Below are 14,153 nucleotides of genomic sequence, written 5' to 3'. Positions count from 1 at the left end.
AACTGAATTGTCAAAAAAGATGTATATGAACCAGTTCAAAATTTTCTTCAGAAAATACTTGTGAAGAAACTGAAGAAATCAGTAACGATTCAGGAGAAGCTATTCCAAGTCACAAGAGCACTGAGGCCAAGGAAAGTCAAGTTAACTTGCAAGATCCGTCTCAGTTGCTTTAACTATCAAGATTCAAAGGTTTTGTTATGCTTGTGGAGAATGAACCCACAACAGTCAAAGAAACAATGAATTTTAAGGATGTTGATAACTGGAAAATTGCAATGCAAGAACTGGATTCATTTGTTGAAAATGCCACCTAGAAGGTGGTTAAATTGCTAGAAGGTAGAAAAGCGATAGAGAATCGCTGGATCTACAAAATCAAGAGAAATGCAGATGGTAAAATCGAGCGCTTCAAAGCCAGGTTGGTGACACAAGGTTTCTCCCAACAGCCAGGAATAGACTTTCATGAAACATGTAGTCCTTTAGTTTGTTTAGACACAATCAGAACTGTTCTAAGTACAGCAGCCAGTGAAAACGTAAAATTAGCTCAGTTCGATGTAGGAAGTGCATTTCTCTATGGAGACCTAAACGAAGAAATTTATATGAAGCAGTCACAAGGATTTGAGGATGGAAACTGAAATAGGCTCCCAGATGTTGGAACTATAGATTTAATAATTTTCTTCAGGGTTGTGGCCTAGAACAGATGGATAGTGATCCATGTTTGTTTGTCAATGAGAATAAATCATTATTTTTTGTACTGTATGTTGATGATGGAATCATTGCTGCAAAGGAGAAAAAACTGGAAATGTTCCTGATGGAACTGAAAGAAATATTCAGTGTGAGAGTTGAACCCGCAAACTATTTTTGGGGTATGCAGATCCAGTGTTTCCATGATGGCTCCATTTTTATTCACCAAGAAAATTATTGCAATTAAGTTTGGAACCGATTCAACCAGTATTGTTTGGTTTAAACCACACTATTTTTAACAAATTCATGAATAAGGATTGTATTACACATCTAAATGTAGTGGTGCATTATTGTTTTCCCCTTCACAAAGAAGCAGCAATAGTAATGACACCATCATGCTAGGGAGACACACACACAGGGGGTTTTATAATCTAATAAACACACCAGCTGCCTCTAAGGGCCCTTTCAAATGAAGCAGATGCGGGTCCGGAAGAGGTTTTAACAATTGGTATATACAGAGCCTTTCAGACGATGCAAAATTCTCCCGCAACTTTGAAGTGTTCATGCGGGTCTGGATGTTGTCTGCATGTGTCAAAACCTAAGTGCGGGCTCCGCATCCGCACATACAAGTTTTGTACATTAGGTTATTCTGAGTTATTCACACGACGCAGATGAGGGTCGAATTTGTCCACATCTTTGGCTACTTTTTAAAGATGATTTTGCATAGAATTTTTTTTCATTATTTGCCATAAATACCCTTAAAAACACCCTGTTCATCAATAGGATGCACCCACATACGTCTGTCCCTCCGTTTTGTTCCGAGATAAAGCAACTCTAGCAGCCTTTTGTCCATACTTTACAATTTTATACAATAAAACCTGCCAACAACGGCCTTTGACAGGACCAAAATCATAAGCCGTTCTGTGTAATTCATTACAAATATTTAATTGACTAAATACAAATACAACGCCACAACAGGCAAAATGCCCAACGAGGTGGCTGATAAAAAGATGCTCATAAAAATATGGATGTCATATGTTTCAAAAATACAGCAACCCAATTAAAAATGCAATTAACACAAATTACAGACAATATATACACATGATAAAATATATAAAATATATAAATACTTTAATAACTTTTAAATTTAATTCAAAAATTTTAATTTTTTTCTTTTCAAATTTTTAAAATTATTAAAAAATATAAATATTTAATTTTTTTAAACTTGAAAAAAAAACACCTTTTATTAAACAACGTTATCCACGGACAACGTTCACTCAGGGCCAGATTAAGACATTTGAAGGCCCTAAACACTTGAATAGTTTTGGTGCCCTCCCCCCCAATACCTACAAGTATAGTTTACTCTATATTGAGTCTATAAACTAAAAAAATAGTTTCACTCTAAGGCTCCTTTCACACGGAGCGGATGCGAGTCTGCAGAGCGCTGAAGATGCGGACGAATCGCCCGCATCTTTCGTTCGAAATTCGTGCATAAAAACTGTTTTTTCGCAATTTTTGTAATTATTTTTCTCCTTCACCCCTGATTCAGTGCCCATAGGCAGCCTAGAGGCATTCTTTGGTGGTTTTTATCATTGAGCCTAAAGATGCCTCCATTCCGATCCTCACAAGTAGTCGATGGGAGAAAATATCTTAAAATATTTTCAAAAAATTTTGAAAAAAAAAATCTGTCTTTTCGGAAAAATATGAAAGAAAATTCCAAAAACACATCCAATGTTCGAAAAATCCAATCCAAAAACATTCGATGTTCCGAAAAAAAAAAAAAAATTCAGCAAATATCAAAGAATTTGCAAGTATGAAAAAAAGGGGGGGGGGTTGAGACTTTCAAAATGTCTGTGCTTAGAAATATTCACATCACAATTCTGTCTTAGGCTGGGATTACACTATAAAAGTTTTGTAAAAGCTCTTTGATAAAACGTGAAAAATTCAACCATTAAGATCACCGGTTGCATTTGCTTGAATGCAACCGATGCGCCTAATGGTTGAATTTTTAAACTTTTATAAAAGATCTTTTACAAAACTTTATAGTATAATCCCGGCCTCAAGTCCGGATTACACTATAAAAATTTTATAATAATTCTTTTAAAAAAGCAACTAATAAATTTGTGGGTTGCACTTGCAATTTATTAGTTGCTTTTTTCAAGTTTTATAAAATAACTTTCATAAACCTTTTAGAGTGAAATCCCATCCTTAGATTAGTCACTTCTGAAATATAAAATTTCATTTTTTTAAGTTTACAGACTAAATATTGAGTAAAATATACTTGTAGGTATCCGGGGAACCACCAAAAATATTCAAGTGCTAGGGTCTTCAAACGGCTCTGAGTGAACACCGTACGTGGATAACGTTGTTTAATAAAAGTATTTTTTTTAAAGTTTAAAAAAATTAACAGATTAAAAATTTAAAAACATAACAAATATTTAAAATAATATGTCAGATATTTATATTTTTAAATAATTTTAAAAATTTAAAAAGAAAAAAATTAAAATTTTTAAATTAAATTTAAAAGTTATTAAAGTATGTAGTCAATTAAATATTCGTAATGAACAGAACGGCTTATAGTTTTGGTCCCGTCAGTGGCCATTGTTGGCAGGTTTTATTATATAAAATTGTGAAATATGGACAAAAGGCAGTTAAAGTTTCTATATCTCAATCTCAGAAGGAAACGAAGGGATACACGTATGTAGGTACATTATATTAATGAGCAGGGACCATCATATGATGTTTTTAAGGGTATTTATGGCAAATAATTAAAAAAATTCCGTGAAAAATCACCTTCAAAAAGTAGCCAAAGATGCGGACGAATTCGCTCCGCATCCGCATCGTCTGAATAGCCCCGAATAAACCTATTGTCAAAACTTCTATGTGCGGATGCGGAGCCCGCACTTAGGTTTTGACACATGCGGACGACGTCCGGACCCGCATGAACATTTCCTAGGTGCGGAGATTTTTCGGCTCGTCTGAAAGGCGCAGTATATTCCAATTGTTAAAACTTCTTCCGGACCCGCATCCGCTCTGTGTGAAAGGGCCCTAAAAGGTTTATGAAAGTTATTTTATAAAACTTTAAAAAGCAACCAATAAATTAATTGGTTACATTTGAGTAAATGCAACCAATCAGCTTATTGGTTGCATTTGTAAAAGAATTATAAAATTTTTATAGTGTAATCTGGGTTTAAGACAGAATTGTTATGTGAATATCACAGACATTTTGAAAGTCTGCAAGTAGAAAAAAGGGAGAGGTGTGGAAAGTCTGATATCTCCTGAATTTTTTTTTTTGGAACATCATGTTTTTGGAATTTTTCTTTATATTTCCCAAAAAGACAGAACTTAGATCGACTACTTGCGAATATTAAACTGAAGGCATCTTTATACCCATATTCTATGGGGCTCTAGATTAAACCACCAAAGAATGGCTCTATGCTGCTTATGAGCACTGATCAGGGGTGAAGAAGAAAAATAATTACAGAAAAAAAAAAGTTGTTATGCACAAATATCAAACTAAAGATGGGGGCGTTTTGCCCACATCAACCCCCCCCCGCTTTGCGTGCAGCACTATCTGCAAGGCAGTAAAGTGCTTGCCAGAAGTGCCGGCTGATGACACGTTCTTCTGTAAAATGTGTTTTAAGAACATTCTTAACACACACTGCAATGTGTGGAGGAGTTCTGTCTTGCATAACGATTGTCTGCAAGGCAGTGACAGGCTTGCAGAGCCAGAACAATTTTGTTCTGTAACAGCAATGCATATCGCTTCCCGGTGATCAAACATGACACTGGTCCTGTAAAAGTAGGGAATGAGAATAAAAACCACACCATGCCCACACGTGGATGCAGTAAATCCACACCATACCATCACTTTCAGTGAATGCAATGAAACCTCTAAGATAGCATGCAGATTTTCTGGTTCCCAAATTTGGCAGTTGTGAGTATTGACTGCACCATCTAAGTGTAATGTATCCATGGGCCCTCCCGGCGTAAAAGTCAGAAGTCAGCATTGCATAAATGTTTACTTGTTTTTCATCGGCGGCGGTGGTCGTGTGGCAGCGATCGAGGCCGATTGTGATGATGCCGGCATGCGATCGTATGCAAATTCTTTTTGTGAAATGTTGAATTTCTATCGAGAGATGGAGTGTTGCAGGTGGACGAATGGTCCTAAAGTTAAAGCCGGTTTACGATGTATAAAAGCACGTCTCTCGATCTCACTAATCGTATTCGTTCATTCAAGTATTCACCTCTTGCTTTGGCTACTTGAGTAGCTTGTTCTTGATTTCGGTCATGAAATTTCAATATAATATGACCTAAATAACTACCATTCTTGTTCCCGGTGGGTCCGGTGAAGATGTTTTTAATAAAAGCTAAACAACCAATTAAATAGTCTTGCAGTTCAACCCGTGACTAGTTGCCCTCTGGCAGATGAAACCTTGAATGGTTTGGTTCGTGTCGAAACTTCTGGTCTAACGCTATAGAAACGTCCAGTATCTCGATCTTCGACGTTCAACTGGCTGGGCTCCGATGGACTGTCATCGATGATTGCTGGGAGGTCTACCTGGAAACTGGTTGCTCACAACTTGCTCTGAAACTTGGGACACTGTTCTTCGGTTGGTTCCACGACGTGAACGGATCTACATCGCTATCATAACTAGTGCACTTGCATGTCTTGGTCTGCAAGAAGAAAGGTGATGTCCGGCTAAATGGACATGGACTTCTGCGGTGAAATCTACTCTTTTTTATAATTAAAATTGATGTTCGAATAATTGACTTTAACGCAAAAAAATTGTTTTAATGAACGAAGTCTAACTTAGTGTAAAATAACCGTTACTGTAATAAAGCCTTTTGAAGTGATACAAAACAACTTGTTTGTTTGTTTCCTGCTTGTTGTCTGCCTTTAACTGGATAATTCGAACCAGGCACGTAACCAAATTAAGGAATGTTACACAAGTGAAAATGTGCTTCGACTGTCCAGAGGATATTCCAAGGCCATTTTGAATCAACCTCAATGAGAGCTAGAAATCGCAGTGAGAACCAGAGTCGAGCATCATAATCATGCGGAAGCAACCACTGTGTAACGTATCTATGGGCCCTCGGCGTAAAAGCCTGAAATCATCATCGCATAAAAACAAATGTTTACTTTTTGTTGTTTTTCGTTGGCAGCAGCAGTCGTGTGGCGACGATCAAGGGCAATCGTGATATTGTCGGCCTGCGATCATATGCAAATGAAGCCGATTGGCTTGTTTAGACACAAATTTTCCCTTTAAATACCGGCCATACGTTGTCACGATCGCTCTAATTTCATCACTGCATTTTAACTCTGATAACTTCTTGTTTGTTAGCTCAAAACGATCAGTTGAGGTCGTTAAACTAAAAAAAGTCATGTCATAACTTGAATAACTTTTGTTCTTTATTTTCCAGCTTGTTTGGTGAAAATGATTTTATCACGAAAGTTCTATAAATGAAAGTCTAATAGCCTTTTACGAGTTTTACAGCATTGATCTGGTAACTATCGGCCTGCTCTGGATGATGAAACCCCGCATGGACTATCGGTGGAGGTGTTGATCTAAGCCGATCTAGACATCCCGTTATCCTGTGTACAAAGATGTCAGCTTCACTAGTTTCTGAGGACTTTCATCTCTAATCTCTGAGAGATCTTCGCTTGGTGTTGGTTGCTGGTGACTTGCCATGAAATCTGGAACTTTGTTCTTCAATTAACTCTATTAACATGGATGGACCTGTATTGTGTCTACCCTGGTCTACAACTGGAAAGGTGATGTTCAACAGAACATGGACTTCCTATGGGCTAAGATCCATATCTACTAACATGAAATTTTTGATCTGAAAGAAAAACTTAACTGTAAAATAGTTCTCAAGGATAAATCGAGGGTTAACCTGTGAATGTAAATTTACAAAATCCATTTAATGTAATAAAGCAATTGAAGTGATACAAAACAAACTTGTTTATTTCCTGCTTGTTGTCTGCCTTAACTTTTGATAAATCGAACCGGGCATGTAACCCCATTAAGGGATGTTACAACAACTACTACTACTAAACCACACATGCACCTCATCCATATTCCTCTGCCAAACCTCTAACAAATTGGTATATATTGGAATGTGTGTGTACGTGTAGTGAAGCCTGACGTGAAGTTTGTTTCTGTGTAATGCTTGTTATGTGTAGTGCTGCAATCTGCCACCAGTTTTTCTAACTATGAGTGAAATGTAAAACATTTGCGCCTCAAAGTTGGGAACCACAGGAAACCAACTTCAGCCGACCACCACTGTGGTGACGGTGGGGTTCGAACCTGTATCCTCACGATGTGCGTCCGTCATTATGACCACTCCACCACCACAGCGGCGGATGTTACAACTGCACAAGTGAAAGTCTGTACGGATAATATAGAAGGATATTCTGCATGACCTTATGGAGAGTTAAACGTGGCCTATCCAACGCCTGTACTACAAGCCTGACACTATCACAAGAATTTGAAGCTCTGTCCTCTTCCACCTAACGTGAAACCTCCTATACTGCGTCTATAGAAACAGGTTTTCTTCCTCTTCCAGGATGAACACCCAACGATCCTGTGGTTTCAAATTTCGTTATCGTACTCCGAAGGTTTTTAACATTCATTGGATCCTTTTGAATCCTCTTCCAAGTGCATTACTTCCTTAGAGCAATTTAATTACTGCAGAATTGCGGTTTTGGTAAAATAATTTGACCAAGAAAGCGTGATCTTGTAATTGTGAGCAGCAAACACATTGAGAAACAAGATCTCCGCGAATTTTTCTAAGTTTTATAACAGCTGCTGCACGACATCACATAAATTTACATGTTTACTGCAGGTATTCAAAGTGAAACGTCTTCTGGTGGCGACATGTGTAACTTACTTTTTTTCCCTTGAAACAAATTCCCATCACTTCATGAAGACCTCTCCAAAATTTTAAACTTTTCTGATGACTGGTATCGCCTCTAGGCTACTTTAAATTAGGGTCATTTAATTATAGACGCCCTGTACTTTGAGATAACTTCTTTTGCTGGGTCATTCTTAGACTATTTATTAGAAATTCTAAGAAATTTAATAGTGATTAAAAGCTGTAGACTTAAATTATTTTTAACTTAAACTATGGAAATAAAAACTATAGAAAATAATGATTAAACAAATAGGAATTTAATATAATGATTCTATTTTCACAGAAAAATTCAATCTGAGTACATCTGTTTTCACTCCCTACTTTTGACTTATTTCGAGACCCTATTCATTTATTTCATAACCCTTTTCTCATTTTGTTACTTTTCCGGGACTTCATCACATTTCCATGTTCATAGACAACCTGAATTTACAGACATCACAACTCCTGATGGCGAAGATAGATTAGTCATTGCTGTTTTTCCAGTGTGATAATACTTTCTTTCACGACCTTTTCCATTCTGTTAAGTTAAAGGATACACAAATGCTTCGTCAAATAAAACCAGTTAGGGAAAATTGATGCACTTTAAAAAATAATTAATGTAAGGAACAAAAAACATGAATCAAAGGAGTTAACTTTTTTTTGTAAAAAAAAAAATAGCTGGGAAAAGGGACTGAAGTTTTTTTTTTAAAAATTCTGCAGATGAGCAAGCAATTTGTATAGTTTGACCCCATTTTATACGTTGTAAGTCTGAGATCCGAATCATGGAGAAGGAGCCTCAAGCTAATTCTATTTGTGGCCCCAAGAAATAAAATTGCGGGAAGGACAAATGATGTTATCGAAAAGTCAGCTTCTATTGTGATGCAACTTCGAAGTTTCTGAAGGGAAAATTTTGCTTTTGGCACAAGATGGCGCAGAATTTCTGTGTTTTTGTAGCAAAATGTAACAAGCGGCCGGAAATTGTAGCAAAATGTAGCAGACATCAGAAATTGTAGCAGATTTCCCACTCCTGCTTAATCCCTAACTAAAGGATATGAGTGAGCAGTTTATAACAGGAATAAAATATTTTCGCAGTTATCTATAAAAATATTGAAATTCACAATGTTTTTACTTAAATCTGGCATCTTACTTAACTACTGACATCTGACCATTTTTCTTTATAACTTTTGTAATTTATGAAAATTATAAAACAGAACAGTTTTACAGTTTTTTTTTTACTAAAGCAAAAAATAAATCTATTGCAGCTTGATAATGCTCTTCCTTACAATTCCCTCTTTATATGCAAGGACGTTCATTGACAATAGCTGTATATTTTCTTGTTTTCCTTTTTAAAAAAAGGTTTGGTCAGTCTTTTCTGAAAGATTATCTGTAAGCATGAAGAATTTTGTTCTTTTTAATTCCAAAGAAAATAGTTATTTAGCCAGAAAAAAAGTGCAGATATTGATATGAGAAGAATAGATTTTTCCTAAGTCAAATAATAAGTGATAATGATAGATGTCAGAAAAGAAAAAATGACATACCCGATATTTTGATTCTTATCAACCTCATAAATCTGACTGCCGACAAAATCGAGTTCGTCTTGCAACGTATTTTTCACTAATGGAATGATGCTATGCATGAGAAGAACTTTGATGTTTTCTAAAAACTCTACATCAAGCTTCAGCTTTATCATGAGTTCCCTAAAGAAATTGTCTTCTTTACTTACAGACACTAGAGAATGTAAATCTTCCATACGTTTCATGAATTTTACATGTTTTGACGAATGTGATGAATTTTCTTTGAAAATTTGAGCTTGCAAAGATAAAATTTCTTTTTGAAGATTCCATTTGCATTCATCATAATAGGTTTTGCTTTCCTGATCACTTTTATTCAGAATAAATTCCGGTTTCTCGGAGCTTTGTGAAGAGAGAAGCTTTTGATTTTGCATAAGTTTTTGTATTTTCTTCTCCAATTTGCTTTTATCTTTTTTGCACTCTTTCAGGTACAGTTCAGTCTCACTCAAACGCCTTAAAAGTTGCTCATATTCTGGAACATCTTCCTTTTCACTTTGGTAATTAGTTGCAGGTGTTTTGTCATATACCTTACCAAGAGTGTTTTCTGATATCACTGAATTTTCTTTTTCTGCAGGAAGAATAGCTTTCAATTCATAATGTGTAGAAGAAGCTTCAGGTACAAACCCTGAATTTCTGCAAAATGATTTACTATCATCATCTTTACAGTGGTCTTCAGATTTAGAGGCTGAAAAAATTCTTGCACTGTTTTGCTTCTTATAAAATTTTATCTGTTTCTCAAGATCAATTATTTTATTTTGTAAAACTCTAGCTTTAGCTTGACCATCAGAATCCAACTTATTGAAGAGAGCTTCTTTCATGTCAACTTCACTCTGTAGTTCTTCTATTGCAGCACATTTTTTATCTACAAGCCCAGATGTCTGTTTCAAATCTTTTTCTAATAAACTGATGAGAGCAGATTTTCGTTCAAGTTCAGTTTTATATTCATTTATAGATTTTTTCTTGTTGTTGACATCAGATTCAAGTTCTTCTGCCAACAAAATTTTCTCTTTCAAACTATCTTGAAGTCTACAAATAAACTCTGAACTCAAATTTCTTTCTTCTTGAAGATGTTGGATAGCTGCCAAGTTTTCAACTTCCCTAGACTTCAACTCTTCAACTAGAAGATTTTTTTCTTTTTGCTGCTCTTGCAAGTTATTAATGGCTTTCTCTTTTTCTTTCAGGACATCACTGAGTTCCAGCAGTGAGTGGGACTTTTCAGCTAATTCATCTTTCAAATTTTGAACCGTAACAGTTCTTCTCTCAATTTCAAGCTTTAGTTCATCAATTTTTTTTGCATCCATTTTATTCTGGAGAGTCTCTAGAAGTTTAGATTTTTCTTCAACATGCACTTGAAATTCACTTATATAGTTAGTTCGATCATCAAGATCCGATTTCAGCTGAGCAATCTGGTCTTTTTTCTCTTCATCAATTGATTTGAGTTCATTAACTTCAGCTTTTAAATTCTGAATTTCTTTATTTAATTGCTCAACCAATTCACCCTTTTTCTTCAACATATTTTGAAAATTTAACAAACATTCACTTTTTGCATCCAGTTCTTTCTGAACATTTGCATTAACAGATATTTTGTCTTCCAGATCCTCACTCAATTTTTCAACTTCTTTTTTCAAACAATCTTCTCCTTCAATTTTACACTGCAAGTCCCTTTTCAATTTATTAACAATATCTTGGGAGTTTTCCAATTCCAGTGATATGATGTTAAAATCTTGAGTTTTTTTATACAATTCTTGAATTGCATTTTCAAGTTCACACACTCGAGCTATTTTCTGTTTTAGTTCATCCGAGAGTTGTTCTATTCGAGAACTTTTGCTTTTAACCAAAACAGTCAATGTTTCGATTTTTCCAGAATGTTTGATGCAAAGAGTTTCAAACTGATTCACTTTTTCAGAAGTTTTTTTTACTTCTTCATTTAGGTTCTCAATATGATCAGATTTATCTTTCAATTGTTTATATAACATCAACCGTTCTTGTTCAATACCTTTAAATGTCGCTGTCATGTCAGTGGCTCTTTGCCTCAAACTTTCATTTTCTTTTTTAAGGTCGAGTAATTTGGCACTTGAAGACTTGCACTGCTCACATTTTGATGCTTTTTTATGAACATCATGTGCAACAAGCAACACTTCCTGCTCATGGTCACACTTATTGAAACTTTTTTCATTTATCTTATTTAAAAGGCTTTGAATTCTATTTTTGAGTTCTATGATTTCCTGCTGAGCACGGATATTCTCAAGCTGTAATTGATGGCTTGACAAACTTTGGTTTTCGACAGCATCTCCTTTTTCAGTATTCAAACCAAATGAAATATTATCAATTGATTCTGCTGCCTCAAACTTGCTTTCATGGAATGTGTTGATCTCAGAAAAATCTGCCTCAAAATTCTGACTATGTTTACTATGTTTATAAGGGCTTGAAAAACTTTGTTCAGTTCCAATATCGATGAGAGCAGAGTTCATCGATTCAAAAGTGTTATTGTTCCGTTGATGACAGAGCATCTCAAACTCCATTCTTTTTACCTCCTCTTCTTTGACTTGTAGTTTTCTCCTCAGATTTCGAATAACAACAGAATTCACCATACACATGAAATTTCGAATGACATGGGCTCTGTGCAAAAGTTCTTGGAATTTCTTCATTTTATCAACTAGGTTTGTTGAATTTGTATCCATAGATGCAGCATGAGTATAAGAATTAGATTCTAATAAAAATGCACTTTTCTGTAGTGACTCAAACTGATGCTCAACATCTCGAAGTTTTGTTTTAGTGGAATGCAGAGAAATCTCCAGATTTTTTATTATTTCATTACTTTTGCTGGCTTCACTGCTATAGTTTATTGATTCTTTATTGTCCTTCTTGTTATTAGCATATAAATTAGCCCCATCCTTATTTTCTCTGGAAGGAGAAACATTTTGAAGTAGCTTCTCATAATGACCACACTTTGTTATCATTTCTTCAAGTTTTTTACGAGTCTCAGATAACTGAGTTTTCATTGACTGATAAACTGCTTCTGAATGCTGAAGTTTGTCATGGCATAGGGTATTTTCAGCCTTTAAACATTTTGTGTTGTGCTCGGCAGAAGCCAGACACCTTTCAAGATTTTCTATTTTGATTGAAGATTTAGATTTTAACTCGGCACACTCACTGGTAAGCTCTGATACATGATTTTCAAGCAACTTAATGTTGTTCTTCAATTCATTATTTTCAAAAGAAATGTTGGTTTTGTCCTTAAGAATAGTTTCATATTTTGAGCATTTGGTTTCAAGCTCCCTCAAACGAATACGCAGTGTTTCAAGTTCAAATTGCAAACTTTCACACAGCAACTTAGATTGCTCATATGATTCTTTGTCTGTCTGGCATTCAATTTCACGAGTTACACAAGTTTTGACTGATATGGTTTTGAATGAAGCCATTCTATTCATTTCGCTCTCCAAAAATTGATTCTCTTCCATTACACAGGATAAAGCTTGTTTCAGTTTTATGTTTTCTGTCTTTTGCTTTGCAACCAAATCATTTAAACTTTGTCCAACATTTTTCATCTTCAAGGTGTCAGTTTTTGATACTGTACAATCAGTGGAAGGTAGCATAGCAGTTAATGCTGTGTCTGCTTGATTGTCTCCTTCTGCAACAAGAGCTGTACAAACACTTATCAGTTGCCTTTTGAAAACATCAAGTTCTAACAAAGCTCTTTCAGCAATGTCTTTTGCCTGACCAGCTGTCACATGGTTTTCTCCTTTATAATCCAGGGTCTTCAATATATTTTCCATGTATTCCTTCAGTTCCTGGACAACAATTTCACTGAAGGGTTGAGTTTTGGTATTTGTTGATGCATCTGAAAGTAAAGGAAAAAATTAAAAAATTCTGACAAACACAAATTTGGTTAACCTTGTTTAACAATTCAAATCAGTGAACCCTTACTGGCATTAACATATTTTCCCTCCTTAAAGGTCTCTTATTTTATAAAATGAAAAGCCCATTTTGTGAAGTTGATTTTTCAATGAAACACTTTTCCCCTATACCCCTTACTTTGTACCTGCTGAAAAGGCCAGTAAAGGGACTAAAAAGGTTGGGAAACTATGGCCTAGACCAGTGGTTCTCAACCTTTTTTTGTCCATGGCCCCCTTCCAACCATTTCTCATTTCTATGGCCCCCCTTGCGAACATGACTAACTTTCTACCCCCCCCCCCCTCCCGTTTTCCCATTAGAAAATAGTTATTCAAAAATTGTCTGAAGTGTAAATATTTTTGAATTTAATTCCATTAATTTTTAATTAATGAAAATAACGAAAAAGCAAAATGAACAGAATACAGTAAAAAAAATAGAATACATTATTTTTAATCAATGTAAACTCTGGGCTTGAAGACGGTATAATGTCATCAAGTTATTGTACTGGATGAAATTTGTATTATTTCCAAATTAGTTTTTTTTGTGTAAAAGTTTATGGTTTCATTGAGAAATGTCAGTTGTAGCTTCTAAAATACGCATTCTTGGAATGATAAAATGGCAAAAAACTGGTAGCAAGCAGTTTGTTAATTTTATTCTCTTCATGCGGATGAAAGCAGTAATGAGGGAGTAGCCACACAAATGAATCACAATTGAAAAGTTCACCCTTTCACATCGTTTTCAACAATAATACATGTACCAAGGATATAGGTTCACGTTGTAGTCCTTCTATGAATTTAAAAAAATGAACTAAAATACGTGTGAAAAATTTTTAAATATTTGTTTGAACCATTTCATTCCAGAGAAATCATGTACGCAGTGACAAAACTGTTCATGCGAACATAATAATGGTTCATTATCAGGATTTTAAGCCCATCGGAAAATATAAATAATCAGATTCTCAAATAAGAAAATTATCAGTTTGTTGACTTCAATTTCGAAACGGTGAAAATCTGATTTTTTCATTGGATGACAAGCTACTTTCAAGTGGCTTTTTGGTTCATAATGTGGCCGCTCTCTAGGAGGCGGACGAAGCAACGTGTGAGTTGGCTTAAA

At 35.2% G+C, this 14,153-nt stretch overlaps 1 protein-coding gene across 8 annotated transcripts in view; it reads right to left on the bottom strand.

Annotated features, from left to right (window-relative positions):
* The window catches only part of LOC149087828 (uncharacterized), a 337,458-nt gene that overhangs the window by 33,384 nt on the left and 289,921 nt on the right, over window positions 1–14,153 (bottom strand). For all 8 annotated transcript variants that reach the window (XM_089231745.1, XM_089231740.1, XM_089231739.1 and 5 more), the window contains one exon: window positions 9,114–12,987. In XM_089231745.1, the coding sequence (XP_089087871.1) occupies window positions 9,114–12,987 (3,874 nt within the window). The remainder of the gene's footprint in view (window positions 1–9,113; window positions 12,988–14,153) is intronic.

The sequence above is a fragment of the Pholcus phalangioides genome, unplaced genomic scaffold (assembly GCF_987345545.1).
Source record: "Pholcus phalangioides strain wild (caught in Gottingen) unplaced genomic scaffold, Ppha-v1.0 ptg000004l_1, whole genome shotgun sequence".
Classification (NCBI taxonomy): Eukaryota; Metazoa; Arthropoda; class Arachnida; order Araneae; family Pholcidae; genus Pholcus; species Pholcus phalangioides.
The sequence above is the reverse complement of the archived record's forward strand: the minus strand, read 5'-3'. Positions and strand labels throughout refer to the sequence as shown.